The sequence below is a fragment of the Simochromis diagramma genome, unplaced genomic scaffold, assembly GCF_900408965.1.
Source record: "Simochromis diagramma unplaced genomic scaffold, fSimDia1.1 OVJJ01000293.1, whole genome shotgun sequence".
In the NCBI taxonomy this organism is placed as follows: Eukaryota; Metazoa; Chordata; class Actinopteri; order Cichliformes; family Cichlidae; genus Simochromis; species Simochromis diagramma.
The window spans coordinates 21,975,058-21,995,710 of NW_024386801.1; the positions used below are offsets into that span (position 1 = coordinate 21,975,058).

Below are 20,653 nucleotides of genomic sequence, written 5' to 3' on the forward strand. Positions count from 1 at the left end.
GAACAGTTATTACTGCAGCTACAATAATACATCCCCCTGCAGGAGCACACGGACCAAATACAGTCCATCAACCTTTCAGCTCAGCAGAATGCCCCGAATATAGTGCTACCAAATTACAGCCCCACAGGATAGACAACAGAACAATACTTAAATACAGTACATGAATGGCCCACAAAAAACACATTTGCATGTCCTCCTTCAACACGTCCATGAATCTTCTCTGGGGACTCCCTCTTTCTTTCCTACCTGACAGCTTCATATTCAAATTGTTTGTACATTTGTATCTATATCCGTAAGCACCCTGCTGCAACCGTTGGAGCTTTGACTTCTTCAAAGACACCACAGTGAGGACCCAAAAGGCAGACATCAGCAACCATTATACACGACACAAAAAACTAATAAATATTCTTCCCAATTAATATTTGACTGATAAGATTAATCAGTTATCAGCACTACATATTTTTCATTGATAAAGGAATTAAATCTGAAGGCTATCCTTATAGGAGCCACTCTTCTCTGTGACCATATCCTGGCCCTACAGGCTAGAAAGATCAGCGTGTTTAAAAATACATGGCGCTGCAATGACATAACATTGCAGGCATGTTGAAATGATCCACAAAGTGTGGTTAAAACAATCGAAGCAGAAGTCTAAAGCCTTGTCAGACAAGGGTTTTTTTTATCTTCATAGATGAATTAGTGACCAAATGTTTGCATATGTGGTAATAACATTTTTAGTCACTAAGTATATTAATATGGGTTTCATTGGCTCAAGTATAATGCATATATTTTGTTGATCAAATACTAAGAAATTTAAATGGAATAGAAATGTCCTACTTAATCAAAGAAATAAAAGCCAAAAATATAAATAATTTAAACGATCCTTAGCCGCTGCCCTACATACATTACACACACACACACTCCGACATGCTCTTTCAACCCTGAGACAGTCCACCCCCACGGGACTGGATCCATCTTCTGCAATGACTGACAGCACTTCAAAAATCATCCCACCCACAAAAAATAAAAAGCCAAAAGAAAGAGGCTACACCCGCTATCAGGCTGTACCATTTTCCTTGAAACGGGGGTTGGCAGTTGTGGCTGTGTCTTTGCAGCCTCATTCCTAAGCAGCATATCAGCGGACGGTGGTGTAATACGAGTCGGGGGAGTGAAGTAAGGCTGGAGAAGTGGGGAAGGTCTGGTTGTTAGGCAGCAAACAGATCACAGCCTGATGCTGATTGGCTTGTGGATGTATCTGAAACTGGAGACAAAGGGTTAACCTACCTGACTGCAGAGCATGGACAAGCACAAGCCTGTCAGTGCTTTATGGCTAAACATTACCACTATGTCACCATGCCACTTTAGAAGGTTCCAAATTAAAGTGTTTGATAGCATGATGACTCAAAATAAGCAAAAGGCTGAGGAGAAAGAGCTAAATGGACCGATTCGTATATAGTGCTTTTCTACTCTCTCAGAGCACTCAAAGCACTTTTTACAACATGCCTCACTCACCCATTCATACAAGCACTATTCCTATGCAGAAGTGCATTCTACCTAACATTCACACTGTGACGGATGCATCAGAGAGCAACTTGGGGTTAGTATCTGGCCAGAGGGTATTTGGCATTCAATGGGGATTGACAGTCAGGAATTGAACCACCAACCTCCCAACCTTCTGATTAGTAGATGACCTGCTCTACCTCCTTAGCTATAGCCACCCAAATGTAGCTAAATGCTTAACTCCCAAAGCCTTTGCATTAGCATCACTGCTTGCCAACACTAGGAATACTCCTCCTTCTCACATATTGCTGATCTGTTATGCTAGACGGTTTTTAGGATGTAAGTAAAACTCTACTGCCTAGAGGATTCATAGCAGCAGAGTCCAGACCAACTATCACTCAAAATCAGTAATTCTGAGAAACCTTTCCAGATTATTTAATATCTGCTATATCTAATAGCAGTAATTCAACATTTAATCGACCGTTAAATCACTCTGTTCTAAATTATGAAATTTTCTGTTCTACTTACAACCTCCTAGAATTCTGTGATGTGTGGTTGAATGTTAAATACGTCCACATCAGCTCAAAAGCAGTTATCAGTTCATAGTCGCTCTTTTGTTGCATCAAGCCTAATTCTAAACAGTCACATAAATCCCTGGCAATTATGCAGCACATGCTCTGATAGCACAATAAAGAAGAAAATGAAGTAATTACATGACTTGTCTTTTCTCATCATAATTTCATTTCCAATACCTACTAACCCCACCAAAAAAGATGGGTCAGGTGGACCTGCTGATGAAGCTTGGTCTGAATAAAAAAAAAAAGATATTTCCATTCATCGATTTATATTTCTTTGCAAAGCAGTGGGGAAGCTCTCTGAAGCATCTCTCGGTGAAGGGGAAAAAAGAAAATTGCAGCTTTCTGCAGTTCAGAGTGCGCACTCTGTTTTTTTAATACACATTTTGGATTAGCTGTACAGCCCATAGAGAGAGATGCAGAGTGTGGGATGCAGCAAAAGAACAGAAATTCAAAGCTGTATGAAGAGGGAGAGGGACTCCATGAAAGACGGTAACGATGAGTAATGAGCTGCCCTGCTGTCTGTCCAAACAGATAAGAACAGAGATAGAAACAAAGAAGCAGCAAGTGACAAAGATCAACAAAAAGGGAGGGCAGGATGTCTAAAATACAAGATTTACATGAACAAAAAGGGAGATAAAAGAAGATGTACATGTCAAACACGACTGAGTGAGTGGATATGTAGGAGGGGGAGCTGGAAAAGCCCAGCAACAGGGCATGCCTTAAATAGCTAGATGGTCTAAGATAACGTGACGCTGGAGAAAGCTGATGGCTCAGGGCATGTGTTGTGCTAAGCATGTATGAACCCATTGCTGACAGCAGATTCATGGTATCTATTAGTCATATGGTAAAATCACATGACTTCCCAAGGAAGCATGCCTGTATGAGGCCGGATGGCGCCAATGCCGGCTGCCCGTCTGGATTAACAAACATCACATCTATAAGAATTTTATTCAAATTCACCTCAAGAGGACAAAATTCATGCTAAGACTAATGCATTAAACTCTCAGAAAGAGGGGTACACAGTGCACCCCTCAGGGCAAATTACTGGGCCGCAGAGCAAGTAGGTGCACTTTCAAAAAAAAGGGACATATTCGTTCTGAAGCAATAAAACAGATAATTACAAATTTTCGTCTAGTTTTTAAAGTGTTATATCACAAAACAGTGGGCATTTGACCAAATATAAAGTGAAAGCAGATTAGATTAATTTACTCTAGAAACTTTATTTTTGTTGCGTCCTTTAAATTAAATGAAAAGCATGAGCTGAGCCACCAGCTGCAAGGCTGACAGTGACACTGGTCTATGCATTTTTTTTTCTCCCCCAACCCTCCACCAATCAAGCTAACCAGCCACACACACCCACACACACACACAAACCCAAAAAACATACATTATCCTTGTAAAAAAAAATGCCTTTGCCTTTCCAACATGGAAAGGCATTGGCTGAGTCATTTTCCATTCATTATAAAGTACTTGTAGTTGTACTGTGATGTATATTTTTCATTGTTTCTGTGAGACAGTGTTCTGTACTTTAAACTATTCTGTCTAAATGTATGTATACATTTCTACATGATGAGTTTATTAGCTGAAGAAAAAAAAAAAAAAAAAAAAAAGATGATCATCAAAAGAAACTGGTTAGGGCCCACCAAAACATTTGTGCCCAGGATATGTAACTTGATCTGGGCGCGATTCTGCTGGGTGATCTGGGTTCCTCCAGCAGTCCAAAGATATGTTACACACCTTCATTTAAGTGTTGATTTGTAGTTGGCTGCAGATTCAGATGAGAGGATTGATAAAGCTTTGTGAGTAAGACTACCAAATGTCTGGCCCATTATATTAAGATACAAAACTGTCAGCAGAGCACAGAACTGTCTAGGCTGCAGCTATAGGGCTTTGGAGTTGACTCCACGCCGCAATGCATTATGGGAGCGCAGCGCCATTTTCGGGGTCTACGAATCAACACAAACACACTGTCACACTGTGTTGGAACGACGACTACAAGAAAGATGCTTAAAAGCAGCTCAAAAGAGAATGGACTGTATAGAGACCGACTGCGTCCAGAGGTGAAGCAGCGGTACTTGCAGAAAATAGCGTGCATTGGAAATGTGGACCCGTATGAAATACGGCCGTGGAGTAGAAACCCTGAAGACCAACCGCTATTGACGTAGCCTGACATATGTTCGTACCTTGTCAGCGCGTACAAGTCGTCATTCAAACAAAGGTAAGTCAGCTCGAGTACTGCGAGTGAAATGCGTTTGATTTCCCTGCAAACATTCAGATTAGTGCAGCATAAATTCATTCATGAGGGGAAATTACAGTGAGAACATGTGGAGACTGTTAGAGGGATTACATAGTGAGTTCAGTGCATTGATGTGACATTGTCCTGAAGGATCGTTGTTCTTTATGGTTAAAGAAATTGCACTAATTTATTCATATTTATTATAAATAATCCTAATTATACATCTTGCTTCCATGTTTGTATCCTGTGTCACTAAAAATACATTTTATTTTAATTTTATACATTGATTAATGACCTGCAGAATCTCCTTATCATATTAAGTGATTCATAATTATCACTTTATGCTTTCTCCATCTCTAAAGTGATGACATCCTTGCATTACATACTTTAGGTTCATTTTCTGCAGGCAGGTTTCTGACAGAACAGGCAGATTTACACTATAACATGCAGCGTTCTATAGATGGACACATAAAGAAATGAAAAATGACATGTGCTAACTTTCTAAACACTTTGTTACATTTATGATAAAGTAGGTAAAACACATTTGTGTCGGCCTTGGCTCATAGTTCTTGTCTTTAAATGAACTTTGTCTGTGTGTGTTTCAGGTCCTGCACTCTAAGACTGAATGAACCAGCATTGCAGCCATGGGTCACTGTGAGCATCACAGGGGAGGTTGAAACCGCCCACTGCAGCTGTATGGCTGGAGTTGCAGAGACCTGCAGCCATGTCGCTGCTCTTCTGTTTAATGTAGAAGCAACAGTGTTGATCTGTGGCACAAGGACTGTTACAGATGAACCTGCATACTGGGTTTTGCTGGGCAATGTGACCAAGATACCGCCAGAGGTTGGCCATAAGATAGACTTCTCCTCTTCAGCTGCCCAAAAAAAGGCTCTCAATCAAAACATAAACAGACCATCTGTAGTGACAGGGAAAAGGAGCCGTCCTCAAAACAGAAAAATCCCACCTGCTACTGTGGAGGAGTTGTCACTGCTATTGGATACTTTGCTGGAACACAGTAAAGCTGTGGGTTGTGGGAATGACCCATAATGTTTTATCTAGGGGTCTAGATTTATGCCTGAAGTGCACTGCCATGTAAATAATTTGCATTTACTGAATATGTACTGACTGAGTACCACTGTTCAAAAGTTGAATAAAGAAACAAACTAATTTTTGCCTTTTTTTTTTTTTTTTATTAAAACCACCTTATAGAACATCACATCAGTTACAATGATGATGTCATTTATAGTTTACAAATGACAAAATGTTTACATAAAATCATGAGTGTTTACATGATATCACCCACTACTAACATTACTTTATTTACTGTATCTTTTGAAAAAATACAGAGATTTTTAACAGTACAAGACTTAAGAATATTTAACAGGAGCAGGTTTCATTCTTCCATGGTTTTATTATCACACTGTTCACCAAACGCAGTAAGCACCATCTTATCCAGGAGGGTCACTTCTTCACCCTCACATGGAAGAAGTCATCTGATTGGCATGGTGGTATGTTTGAAGCAGGTCCCTTGTGTAGCGCTGGAACCCAGTCACGATGTGTTTCATCCATTTCATGGGCTGGTTTGCTGCAATAATGCCAAATAATTAGCAACTCTATAAATAGAAGGTAGTTCTGCAAAATCACTCATTAGGATGTTTGTTCTAATTTGCTATGACCTCAGAGCGCATCGAAAATAAAACTAATAGGCTATAAAGAGTGATATGAACATGTTTAGAACTTACCGGAATGAAAATGTCTGGAGCACCAACAGATATTTGGAGATGGAAGAGAACTGGATATCAGCTCGTCTCACAGCTGCTATCCAGGCTAGACGCCTTCATTTGGTAACATCGATACACGAGCTGCCTCATGTTGCTTCCGGGTTAGGAAATAATTAAAAGATAAACCCTTTTCAAGCTTATTCTCTTGCCGGTCGTGTGATCGAACATTGCAGCCGACCACACAGCAAATATGAACCATGGCTGTTATGTGTGACTTCGCTCCGTTTTCACTTGCGCTAGACCCCCAAAATGGCGGATCGGGCCAAAATCCTTTCCACGCCCACCCCCGTGACATCACGCTCCAAAGCCCTATTGTCATTTTTTATTAATCGAGTAACCTAGCAATTATTCCATCGATTAAAGGGATAGGAAGTACTTTTCTCTTATTAAAAAGCAATAATAAAGATTCAAAAGAGAAAAAAAACATTCTTTCTGAATGAACTGCTCATTGGTTATTGGTTTATCTGTCAAAAAAGCAACAAACTTTGTATTTACCTGCCCAATTAAAATGTTATGTTTTTAAAGAAAACATTTTAACACCACTGAGCAACCACGGTTACATTTTTGGAGGACTGCACACAAATTTGTTTTCATAGCCACTGCATTGGTTCCCATAACCAGTCGCAAGAGCCGTTCAAATGGAAACAAACATGGGACTGCAAATCTGGCTTGATGTAGCCGGATGGAAAATTTTTAATGCATCACCCAACCTTAAAATGTCAGCAACCAAGTCAAGATCATGACTCCATTCATCATTTCTCCAGGCTCAAAGCCCTTCTTGACCACTCAAGTGGTTAAACTGCATATTCGTCCAACTGACCTAAAACTGCAGTAAACAGAAAGGAGGAAACAATTTCCAATCATTAATGACGTCTTCAGAGATTTGAGTAAGAATGATGTATAAATTGAATTTTTGATTTTTTTATTCAATGCCAGAACAGACATAATGTAATATAACTGCCAACTTCAAGATGAGCATTTTAAAATGACTAATTCCGTTACCTTTCTGTATTTGTATGTGAACAGACAATAACGTTCATTCAGAGCTTGTCTGCAGTGTTTTAAAGGCATCTTACTGGGATGTTTTCCCCCAATGGCCTTGCACATAACTGCTTCTTGCCAGTGAAATCATCCCGTCAAATCTTTTTTTCACGACATCACAGGCGTCCAATCTGCACACTTTCATCCGTACAATCTCTGTCCCACTGAGACCAAGAACATAACAGCGAGAAAACGTCTGACAAACTGTCCAACTGTCCAGAGCTTCTCAGAGCACGCTGAGTGTTTGGTTTACATAGTGCATAGTGCTCTAAATGTTCTTGACAGATTTTTTTTGACAACACTGATCACAACAAAGAAGGGAAATACCTCCAACAGGCACAAACATTTGACCACACAGCATGCAATTAATTTGCAGAATGCATCGTCCTTGATATGCTGCTTAAAAGCGAATGAAAGCTCAGTGAGAATCGATGAAACAAGAGATACTGATAATAGAATCAGAATCTGTAAATTGTGTAAAATAATGCTCATTTTAATACTATAAGTCTATCTGTGCTAATAAAACCATATAATAGTAGTATTGCATGGTGACACTCACACTCATGTAGTGGTTATCTACCTCTACACTTTGCTTTTTCACAGCTAAAGATGACTCTCAGAAGCATCACATGGATACCTTTGGCATACTTTTTGACTAATGTACCACAGTTTCAGTAGATGCTCATTGTTATGCTAATAACAAAGTCAAACAAAGTATTTCCTCTGAATTTAGGAATAACTTGTCATTGTTCGTTTGATTACAGAAGAAACAAAGTATTGTGCCTTTCTACATGAGTTTCTTTCTTCGTGTCGTGCTAGTTTTCTTCAGCTAAACTCCAAAAGAACCCAAAGATTTTTGATTTCATGAGAAGAAAACACACAATCAATGGTGAATGTACTGCAGGTGTCAAATAATATGAGAATCTATGGACACTGACTGATGAAAAATTAAATTAAACACAAGTGTCATTTACAAGAAAAGATTAAAACGATTATTCTTCATGCAGCTAATAAGAATGAACTATAGATTTATGTCCAATAAAACTGCAGGTGGGCAACAGCACAATATGATGTGAGCCCTGTGAGTTGTGAATGGTGGGGGAAGGAGAGGCAATCCTCAGTGATCTATCACAACCTCTTTATGATGATAATGTGCTATCAGCATTCACTTCTCGTGACCAGAAATCTTTTATCCTTCGTAGTAAACACATCCAAACAATATGAGGAGTGTGTTACTTGTGCTTGAACTCGTTGTGTTTTGATTGCTGATAATGATGTTGCAATGGAGGATTTTGTAGTTAAATGTAAATCATGATTATAACCAAAATGCCTTTTTCCTTTGTGGTTGTATTTATCTGACAGTTCACACTGATGCAAAGAGAACATCTGAAAGCATAACAAACAAAACTAAGTGACTATTTTAGTATCTAGTGTGAAAGCGTTTTTTTTCTTCTTCTCCTTTCTTTCATTCAAAACATTCATTTCTAGCCAGTGTAGAAGTAGAGACAGGCTGTGAAATGTCAAGAACATTAAAGAGATTTAACGACCTTGAGATTTCCTACATCTATTCTCTCGTCAATGCTAAAGAGGCTTTAAAAACGGTGTCTTTGGAAAACTATTTCTTTGTGTTAGTGGGAAAGTACCACTGGCTACAAGCCAAAGACTTCATCTTGGTTCTGGCTGGAAAATTTACCCATAGTGACTCAAGTAGCTTCTCAGTAAAAAATGGTGAAAGCAGCCACATCATTCTGGAAATGGACCTTATGTCCATGGTCTGTGATCACTGACAAAAACAGTTTGTTTCCTGCACTGAGAACGGTGTAAAGATGCAGTTTCCACATGTCCCCTGAAAGGCTCCTGGCACAGAAGAATAGGTGACTTGTGTAGCCGTCGGCTGTGGTAATCATGTGATATCTCTGTCGTTTGGCTAATCTCTTTACAGCCTCCTTTCTTTTTCTCCGGGATGAAGCCAGATATGGCAGCTCAGCCAGCTTTAGCCACACGCTAATTAATCTGCGCCACCAAAGCCTCTTAATGACACCCAAACACCACAAATGATCACTGTACTCATGCCAAGCCAAGGAAGTTTGATCTAAACTTTTGGTGTGGAATCAGAGAAGTACAGTAGGGAATTTGCAACACACTGAACCTGTGCAAAAAACATTAGGAGCTGAGGGTTCAGCTCTCTGTGTAGCTCTGTAACTGAGCCAGTCTAAGGAGCTTTAGGGATGTTGACCATTAAGGCCGGTTAGCTTGATTGGTGGAGGGTTGGGGGAGAAAAATAATGCACAGTCCAGTGTCACTGGCAGCCTTGCAGCTGGTGGCTCAGCTCATGCTTTTCTTTTGGTTATTTCAGTGGGAGTGGGTATAATCCACTCTGTCACACTGTCCTGCTTTGTCGGAGATAATATGAGGCCTCCATTCGTCTTTCTGCATCCCCCCCACCCTCCATTGTCTTTGCTTCAAGTTGAACTCACAATGAAGGGCGTCTCACTCTAGATTTACTTCTATTAACTCTTTAACTCTGTCTCTTATCATTTCTCACTCTCTTCGTCAGTGTCCATTCCTTCCCCTTTAATCTCTCTCTCTTGGATGGGGCTCATCTGTGACAGAGCAAATAGGCTCACTGTATCTGTGAGAGTTGTGAGGGTGGAAGAGAGGAGGCTTATTTCATTGAAACCTCCATAGAATATCCATCCACAGGGGAGATAGGGCCTGCAGGGACTCTTTATGCCAGCAGAAAACATGGGTGAAGTGGCAGCAAGGGAGCAAGACAAAAAACAAACAAATGCCAGCAGAGAGACACAGAACAGGTGGCAGACTTTTCTAAATTTAAAGAAAGGGCAATGGCCAAAAAGACAGACGACCCAGAGAAAGTCTGAGTTAAACATATTAGTAAACTGCAGAAGTAGAGATGCTGAGCTGTTTAGAAGCTGTTCAGCATCAACCCGGTTGATAACTGAAGAGCTGCGAGAGAGAAACTCAAACTGTGGAAAAGATTAGCAGCTTGCTAACAGCACATACACACAATAGCAACAGAAAAGCTTACAGAAGCCTTTCGCACAACCCAGAGGTCACCAGTTCAGCCAAGCAGCACGTGTAGATTCTTCTCCTCCCCTGCAGCTCAACCTTGTTTTGAGTGTCTTCTTAAAAAAAACCAAAAAAAAAACCCTTAAAGTAGTATGTGGACAAACAGTGATGACCCAAATACTGAACTGCAGAGAGAGAGAGAGGAATAATAACTCCTGCCCCAGCAGACAACAAGCAACCTCCAGCATGAGGGTGACACAGGTTCATCATTTAGTAACCACAGATCAATATGTTGTCCTATTAACACTCATCCCAACCTTCATCGGCTTGCCATTATATATAAACATATAGGCACAAATACAATCACCAGTGAACGCATTAGAGCATATAACTGAAAACCTCACAGTTTGATGGCAATTTGAACAGAGTTGTGGCTCGGGAGGTAGAGTTGGACGTCTACCAGTCGCCAGGTTGGGGGATCGATTTCCCAGTGTTCCTGATGCATCCATCAGGAGTGTGTGAATGTTAGAAACTGCTTACGTATAAAAAAAAATAGCACCTAAATGAATGTGAGTGGGTAAATAATTGTTTTTTTTAATCTACAAGCCTTAAGTAGAAAAGCAGTGCACTTGGTGTAATAGCAAACAGTCCACAAAGACAAACCTTGAAGATGAAGTGCCACAAACAGGGGCATTACTCATCCGGTTAGCATTGCTAGCCTAGCTGGTTCCCAGGTGCAGACAAAGAATGTGATAACCCCGAAGGGTCATGATGATTCATAATAACTGATACTAATGCAGTTCTGGATCACAATTACAGCTAATAATGTCACTTTGAAGCCTCTAACAAAGGCAATCTGCTGCAGTAACTTCAATTTAACCGAACAGTCGCATAGACAGTAAGAGTGTTATGTATGTGTTGTTTGGACTCACTCTCAAGGCCTCTATGACCAGGTCTCGGGCTTCCAGCTCTCCCTCCATGATACTCAGCAGGGTGAGCAGCTCCGGTTTGCTCAGGTTATCCATGTTGAACTCACATTTCTGCAAAAAACACCATAGATGACACATGACAGTCAGAGACAATAGGATCAATTAAGGCTGCTTAATTGGTGCAAAGATCTGGCTTATTTTGGTCAGTACTGAGATCATGATTACTAATCATTCTCAGATTTAAGTAGGTTGAAAGTTTCATTTTCAAACCCTTCCCTTCATTGTAGGGTCTTTTCCTAACAATATGAAGCACCTTCAGGTAACTGTTGTGCTGTGATGCCACTATATAAATGACATTTAATTCTAGCTTTTCTTTTCCTTAACAATCACCCTTTACACTAGAGCTTTCTTTCCTTTTACTGTGGCCTTTCTGAATAGGGCTCTGTGATATGATAAAATATATTGGATGACAATATGGGGCGACCGTGGCTCAGGGGGTTGGGAAGCGCATCTGTAACCGGAAGGTCGCCGGCAAGACACTTTACCCTAATGCCTACTGGTGTTGGCCAGAGGGGCCGATGGCGCGATATGGCAGCCTTGCTTCTGTCAGTCTGCCCCAGGGCAGCTGTGGCTACAACTGTAGCTGCCTCCACCAGTGTGTGAATGAATAGTGGAATTGTAAAGCACTTTGGGTGCCTTGAAAAGCGCTATATAAATGCAATCCATTATTATAATATCTTGACACACTGTTCACTGCAATATTTTTTCATTGCTTTAGATGACAGTTTGCAATAGTCACCACGGCACCACAGAAGGACCAGCCAAAACTAAAGGGGGAGCTCATTCCTAAATGAGAGGCTACTTCTGAAGCAAGGACATGGTTCGGTTATGAAAAGTCTGATAGGAAGCAAAAAACTGAACTGTGCAAATTATCCAGCAAACAGGTCCCATAGACACTGACACAACAAACATCTTCTACCAACTATGCAAGACTCATGAAAGAGTATGGACAGAGTTTAAGAAAAAAAAAAAAGAAAAAAAGTCAGGTGCTCAAAATAAACCTCAGACTCAAACGTTAGAACAGGTTTTTTCCCTGCAGCACGCCATATAATAAAGACTCACAAAGACAACAGCAGCAACTACATCTTATATCTCTAAATATATGATTCTGTGCATTGGTCAAAACACTTGACTCAAGGTACACAACGCCAAGCCGAAAACACTTCACACAAGCCGAGTTGTCTTGTTTATAGTATGAGTGTTGTTTTTTACTCTACTGAGAAATCCACGCGCACCCTTGTGCTAACCGTTTGTTACCAGGACCCAAGTGGACTCTAGCGCAGTTGCGAAAGCGGAAAGTATAATCCCCACGTAATGGTGACCTTCGTTTGGTCCATCTCCAATGGCAAACGCATAGACCCAAATATTTTTTCGCCATAGCATTTTCTACATGTTTGTCCTCCAACTGTGCAATTGAGTTCTTTGCAGACAGGTTTCTATGTTAATATCTGTAACACACTTTATTGGATTTCTCCTTTCCATCCCCACTAGGTGCAGGTTTCTTACTACTGCATCTTTGTTTTGGTTATTAACATTAATACCAAATTCACTGTCTCTGGTAGTGTGACATAATCTCATTACAAATTGTTGCACTGTTTCCTTTGGTTCCTTCAAAGTCTGTAGAAAACTTGGTGTACAATGGCAATTTTAGTTTGTGGCACAAAGTAAACATTCAATGTAGTAACCGCCTCATCATAAAGTGCAGATGCTCCAGTGTTGGACAAGGTTGAGAATAGATCCTGCTCATCTCTATCAGCGTAATGAAGGAGTGGATCTTTGCACCTCTATATACAGCGGCTTGCAAAAGTATTCGGCCCCCTTGAACTTTTCCACATTTTGTCACATTACAGCCACAAACATGAATCAATTGTATTGGAATTCCACATGAAAGACCAACACAAAGTGTTGTACACGTGAGAAGTGGAACGAAAATCATACATGATTTCAAACATTTTTTTACAAATAAATAACTGAAAAGTGGGGTGTGCGTAATTATTCAGCCCCCTGAGTCAATACTTTGTAGAACCACCTTTTGCTGCAATTACAGCTGCCAGTCTTTTAGGGTCTGTCTCTACCAGCTTTGCACATCTAGAGACTGAAATCCTTGCCCATTCTTCTTTGCAAAACAGCTCCAGCTCAGTCAGGTTAGATGGACAGCGTTTGTGAACAGCAGTTTTCAGATCTTGCCACAGATTCTGTCAAAATTCATCACAGAATTATTCAAGTCTTTCTGCACGCCACTTTGGATGCCACCATATGTGATTCCAGCTATAAAATTAACGTGTTTACAACCTGGGACAAGAAAAGTTTAGACCTTGATGGATATTTTACCTTTAGCAGCCAATGGCAGCGCCTTTTTTAGCCTATGTAACTAATGTTCTACTTGCTCCCAGTCTCCAACTGGTCTCATTAACCCTCTCGAGGCAGGCGTTGCCGATTTGCAACAGTTAAAAACTAACAACCTGATTACCCCACATACATATTTTATGAGTTTTTTTTTACTCAGACGTGCCACTGCAGGACTTGGTTGTGCATTAGCAACAAAAAGTTAATTTGAGCCTGAGAGGGTTAAGTGCAGTTCTAAAGTCAGGCTAGCCATCCTATCTCCAAGCCATTAAGGTCTGATTACATTTGGGTAGGTCATTAAGCACCTATTTGGTCAGTAGTAACTGCAGGGCCAATGGGTGGAGATGGCTGTAATTGTGAGCAAGCAGAGCACTTCATGCTTCCCTCAAGCCTTTTCCGGTCAACTTCTAAAATTGCTATATACTGCCTCTGCCCTCTTTTTGAATTAGTCCACTTGTTCTCTGATCTTCTTGCTTTGCCTGATGTTGAATCATGTTATTTATGCTACAAAGATAAAAGAAATATTTAAGAAAATTAGAACTTTATTTTTGGAGTTTACAAAATACAGTTATGTTCCAGCCTTTTATTTAGAGATTGATAATGCTGCTGAAGAGATCATTGTGCCAACAAAGTCCTTTTTAATCCTGATACATTTTGCTAATAGTAATTTCTTCCTCTGGGATTAACAAAGTACACTGATTTTGATTTTACTTGTGCTTCATCATGTGTGATGAACATCTGAAGTGAACTCCACAGAATATTGGGAGAATTAAGTCAGCACAGTGACCAAGATTGCCCTTAGTCACATGTAGCGCACAGCAGGAAATACTGATTAAGATGTGTTCTCAGTACAGTAAAAAAAACATTCATTTGGTTTGTGTGGGTTGCTTTGCTTGCACATGACTATAATCAGACTTCATATTAGGGAGCAACTGTGAGCTCTCACATGCAGCTCTGTTGACAGCAATGTTTGGGGCTTCAGTGCACGGGAAAACATTTTTAACATTGCATTGTTGCTTTTACTTTTACTTTACTCTCTGCTCACGTCCCCGAATAACCCAACAGATCTGACAGCATTTCAAAGCAAAGTGTCAAAATGTCTTGTTAAGAAACCTTTAAAGTCACTGTCTTCTTTTAAAGTCAAACCAATGTGAGAAAAATGAGCGGCATTTTTAGCCGGACAGCTAAATAAATACAATGATGTAACTTCCCAGGAAGAAGACAGACAGAAGAAATTCTAATTACCTTGTTGGCCTCTTTTAACCAACTGCTAAAAAGCACCACAACCAGTTGCAAAATATAGAAGCTTTTCACTAGACTATTTGTTCAGTGCAACTAACCAATGAGAATAGCAAGAGTGTTTCAGCTACATCAGACTGATTGCTGCCTGCTCTTTCTTGAGGTGTCAGTTGTCAGACGGCCATTTAAACCTGATTTAGTATCCTCCTTCAAAACCTCCGCCAACATTTCTTCATTTCATCAAAGTCTTGCACATGTCTACAGAGCACTCTCACAAGGAATATGACTGAACATCAGAATCAGAGATTTCTGTAACATACTACCTCTGTGTGTCTTCTAATGGCATTGTTTATAATAGAGAAAGTTCAAGCTCGAACAACTGACAAATGAGCTAATGTTGCCTTATAAAGGAACACTCTTGTCTTTGAAAGCTTTTAGATAGGCCCGTATTGGTGAGAAGAGGTTTTCTCTTCTCAGAACAAGAAGCTGAAAAGTAGTGTGTCAATCACATCACAGTTTAGTCAAAGCATGTTTTTATTCTGAAGACTGGAAATAAAAGCAGAAGAGATTCTGTGGGATTGATTCATTCGCATCCAGGCTTCCAATCGATCCTCAAGTTCCCCTTTCCCAGCAGTGTTTTCACCGCTCAAACAAATTGGATGAGTCAGAGGGCCTTGATGGATGTCCACCCTTAGCTGGTGTCCTCCTGTCACAAGACCTTGGGTTGTGGGTGGTGTGAGGTGAAAGCAGTAGAGTTAATGGGGGGGTTAGTCTGGCATCTGTGCACAGTGATCAGGTGAGGGAAGAAGCAAACTCTAATTTGTTCCATGAGCCGTGAGCCATGCACCAAGGGCATGAGCAGCCTTGCCAGCATTCATAGGCTTGTTCACTGTTAGCCCCAGTCCACTTAATAAGGCCTGTGTCATTTCACTTGGAGCCACAAGGGAAGGGAACTGCTCGTTCTGAATGCTCCTCAACTGTGCTCTGCTGGCAAAATCCTGCTTAGTCCTGCAAGTTTCTCACATACTCATGTCCTGCAAGCACAAAACTATATGACGTGACAGCCATTCCATGCATGCAACATGGAAATGCCGCCAAACTGGGAGAATCACAATTACTAGTACACTTATTTACCTCTGGAGCATAATGAGACTTTTCTTATTATTTTTGACTGTGTAAGGCTCCAACCTGTGTAAGTTTACTTGACTGAAGTTTTTTATGACTGAATACCTCCAAAGGAAAACATGAGAAGAGGTATTTTTGTACTGTAATTTGAGTGAAACGACCCGCTTAATAGGTTGTACAAATATAACGTTTAATCTTTTCTGATGACTTCTCCAACTTGTTTACATGGTCATTTGAACTCCCCCATATCAGAGCACAGCAAATTTGTTGTCAGGAAGAAGCTTCAGCAGCGACATTACGGCCACTCATGTTAATGGCACTCGTCCAACATGGCAGCATATCCCCCATAAACACCACTGGCCACTCTTAGGCTGCTGTTACGCAACAATTCTGCCAGATAACAAAGGTAAGATTTAAAGATGAGGGACAATCTTGTCACAGTTAAAGGAATATTTTGCATATTTCTTTAATTAACAGCATTATCAGATTGTAACAAAACAAGTAATCAGACACTGATGCTGAAACCATAGACTGTATGCAAAAGATGGTTATAACCATTGAGACATCACCTACTGGTTTCAGACTCCACATTTTGAAGCCTCAGCTTTGGCAACATGTTAGTTCTTTGGTACCGGAAGTTACCATATTATTAGCTAATGCTAGAAGGTGGCTTAGCAAGTTGTATCTATAAACTGCACCACAGGAAGGCACTGACAAACACATCTTAAATGGTCAGTGACACACAGCAAGCCATATTGCTTTTCAGATAATTCCATTAAAATGTTTCAAAAGGCATAAATATAGTGAAGAGGTCCAGTTTAGTGACTCCAATTGGTAGTGGTGATTCTAAACACACACCAACTGGCTATACCTGTGCTATAAACACGTTTTTACTTTTGTAAATTTGGACCTTTTCATATGCAAGTCTATGGGGATTGATTCGCTTTTGGAGTCAACCTCAAGTGACCTTTTGAGGAACTGAACATTCACGCTAGCTTTATTTTTCTGAAAGGATAACACATTATAAACTAACTTGTCAGAGTACTCAGGTTACATCTCTTGTTGTATCAGGTAATGCGATACCACAGCTTTGCAACTGAAGTAATGTGATAATTAGTTGCTTTTCAAGTCTGTGTGTTTTCTTTTTATTGCTGCAAAAAGAGGAAAGAGCTGACATTGGTTAACAATTCTCTCCTACCAGAATCTACAGTATTCTGAACATGGCAGCTGCAAAGATCTCCAATTAACAACCACACCTGCAGTACAGCATCTCCTCAACAGTGTTTGCTGATTACGAGGTGAAAGATACAGTTCCAAAACAGCAGTTAGCATTAAAATTAACAAAAGCTGTCAATCAGAAGGAAGCTAACAGGATTGGTGCTTGTTATTTGGTAAAGGAAATGCTACCAACATCAATCAACTTTTCCTTCAAGTCATTACATCATTTAAAGAAAGTCTAAGTTAGAACATCTGGACAACATCCACAAGGAATTGCAAAGGTGTATATCTGGTAACACAAAACTATTCTACAATGACACGTGACCGTCCTCTGTAGGCAATGTGCTCATGTTTTTTTAGGGAACATTTAAAGAATTCAGTTTCTAGACATACTGTCTGATTCACTAACATCTATTAAATGGGTGGGAGGTGACAGGCAGAGTGCCTTTCACTGACCTCTAAAGCCTCTCTGAACCACCCTCACTTCAGAATCCTCACAAATGAGAAACTTTCCCCCCGCTCAGGCCAACAACAGAGTCTGACAGGGGTAAGCAAAGAGCAAAGTGCTTTATTTAACCACTGCAGGCATGGTGTTGGTGTTGGTGGTGAGAAGGGGAGAGTGGGAGGCCATCGATGCGGAAGCCCCCTGGAACCTGGAAAAGGGAGAGTGCACTGGTACTGAAGAGGTGAGGTGGCTGCCTGACTCCCATGTCTCCGCCGCACCTGTTCGCCTCAACGCTAAATGTAAAGCAGCTTCCAGGCAGTACTGAGCACGCTCAAGAGGGGGTGGGGGCTGGCTGACACAGTACTCCCAGCTATGCCAGCTGAGTCACTGAAATTAAGACCAATTTAGAAAGGTGTATGGTGAACGGGGCCAGCACCCCCTCCTCTTCCTTTTCACTGGCTCTGCCCTCCACTCACCCCCACAGCTCTTCTCCCACCATCTCCTCAACACCCACACTACCACCCACCCACCTCAGGGACTGTGGCTGCTGTTCTATTATTGCAACACCACACATTTCCACTAGCCTACCTCTTCAAACTCTCATCCAAAGAGGTTTTTTTTTTTTCTAAACTTGCTGTATGTGTAACAAAGTTGAAACAAGGACAAACTAAAAAGAGTGTCACTGCTCATCCTGCCTCAGGGTTCCAGTCAATAACAGCAGTCAGACAGGTTATATCATGGAACAAGCAAAAGGACGGGAAGGTTTCATGGCCTACTGCCGGATGGGGCAACAGACCGATCCATTTGCACATAGGGGGTGCTGAGCTGCTGTGACCTGAGAAAGGGCACAGAGAAATCACAACTAGGTGCTTGTACACATGTGAAACCCAAAACCAGCTGGTGATAACAAAGGACTGCTTGAAGAAAAAAAAGAAAAAGAAAAAAAGCTTAAGCCTTGAGTCCTCAGGTCTGACAGTCTGAATCTATGGAAGCCTGTGAGGTCTCTAAGGACTGCCAATTTAAATAAACCACTTTCACACCACACTTAGCTCCACATGCCAAGTGTTCATCGTTTGCGGAAAAATTTAGACAAAATCAAGATGGAATGAAAAAGATTTCACCTCTAGCGGCGGAGCTTTGGGGGAGCAAACGACAGCTTTAATAAATCTAAACTCAGTTTTAAGTCTCCTGCAGCCAGGCGAACAGCTCGCTCCAAGTCTCTACGCATTAACTCATTTACTGCAATGTAATACTGTATATCAACCTGTACAGCCACCGACGCTTTCTCTTCCATCAAGCACACGATTACATTACAACTGAGGGATGCCTGCCTTTAAAGCAGCCGCTAGAGGAGAACAAAAGAATTCACTGCTAGGGGAAAACCAACACTGTTCTGGCTTTTACGGAGGCTACTGAGAGTAATTATGGGTTATTCATCAGCCCAAGCAGAGACGAAGCCCTTGTTTTCCCCAGACATTGTCGCGAGGCTCGCGCTGGCCACCGCTGTTGCTTCACGAGCCCGTGCGAAAATAGATGCGCGCGACATTTCGCCCTCTTTCCTGGGTGACTGATAAAGGAACACGCCGATAAAAACACACGTGTGGCTTTCGCTTTTTCCCAAAGCTTCCTACCGTGTCAACGCTGCCCAGCACGGTGGTTGCCAGTGTTTGTACCGGGGGAGGCTGCTCTCCGCTGGCTCCCTCCGACGCCATCTTCGTACTGTAGCGGTCTGCTGGAGTGAGGGCGCATCCGGCACTCATTAACTATTGCACTGCTGAACGCAAATCTCAGCATGCGCGGCCATGGAAGAGGAAAGACAAACGAGATTTGACAATCTGAAGTGAGGGGAAAAGACGACAAGTGTCAGTCGTTAAAAGCCTACAACTGAATGCGTGCGGGCTGCTGCAGCTGGGAGGGGGTGGGCAATGTGGGCGTGGACCGAGCTACGCGTAAAATCCAGATGAGAAGACCCGGTGCGCTCCCAACTGGAAAGGAGGTGCTTTCTGACAGGCTGATTGACAACAGCATTTGCTGGCCACTGTAGCTATAAAATCAACAAATGAGTGCTTTCCAAACTTTGATCAGGGGCCAGGTAACTATAATAAACATTAAGATGTTAAAAATGTCTTTATTTACTGTAAACTGTTATGTCAAAATCATTTAAAATTTGCCTTATCTCCAAGACTTGCATTACAATGATATCACCTGACAGTCATAAAGAGCTGGGTGTTCATGTAACACCACAAACTAATGCAGTGAGTCAGCAATCATTAAAGTACAGTAAGTTTTTTTTTTATTAGATTCTTTAATACAAAAATAGAATGTTGTATTAATAAATATAGTTTTATTAGTATGTAAATACATCTTTCATCAGATAATGCATTCTCATTAACTTATAATTAATCCATTAAAAATACATAGAAGCGGTGCTAGTTTGTGGAAGCCCCCATGTTACCCTACGATCTTGAATATAGCGCTTGAGATGGACACTGGCTAAATACTGGCCAGATACGAGGCACACAGAGGCCACCGTAGATGGAATTATGTACTTGAATTGGGAGGGGTAAGAAAACAAATTCCAGCTGACTGAAAAATGTAATCTACTGAATCTATCTAGCAGTGAGGTTTTACACTCTGTACATTTAACTTAGACTGCAAGTCCAAGTTAAAGGTTTTTCCATATTTTTGCAAATAAATAAAGTTTGACAAAATTTGACTGAAATATATCCAAAATTTAAAGGTTTAAAGTCAAGGTCACTGAAATCACAAAACGTACATTAAAAATTTCTTATAGTTAGTCTACTTATGGTGTGCAGTCTTTATAAATAATCAACTTCACTTTGACATCATAATTTTCACTTAATGAAAAGCCTTCTCAATCTCATAACGTCCAAACAGAATTTCAGGTTATTATATGCTGAAAGGCTACTGCTTAAGAGATTCACAGATCAGTGAAAGTCTCATTCTAATTTGTAATAACTCTACAGTGTTACACTATAGAAAAGTTTCATAAAGAAAAAAACATGAATAAAACATAAACAGCTTCCAGTGAAATTATCATTATTAACAATTTGTATATGTATTTCAATAATGTAATTCATTAATTTCTTTACTTAAACCTAGCAGTG

At 40.7% G+C, this 20,653-nt stretch overlaps 1 protein-coding gene across 2 annotated transcripts in view; it reads right to left on the reverse strand.

Annotated features, from left to right (window-relative positions):
* The window catches only part of cttnbp2 (cortactin binding protein 2), a 96,502-nt gene that overhangs the window by 70,782 nt on the left and 5,067 nt on the right, over positions 1-20,653 (reverse strand). Inside the window, exons 1-2 of one of the 2 annotated variants that reach the window (XM_040026546.1) lie at positions 19,157-19,449; positions 11,096-11,203 (exon numbers count right to left, since the gene is read on the reverse strand). In XM_040026546.1, the coding sequence (XP_039882480.1) occupies positions 11,096-11,203; positions 19,157-19,285 (237 nt within the window). In that variant the 5' untranslated portion in view covers positions 19,286-19,449. Of the gene's footprint in view, positions 1-11,095; positions 11,204-19,156; positions 19,450-20,653 lie in introns of those variants that run through there. The other variant, XM_040026547.1, reaches the window with a different exon arrangement.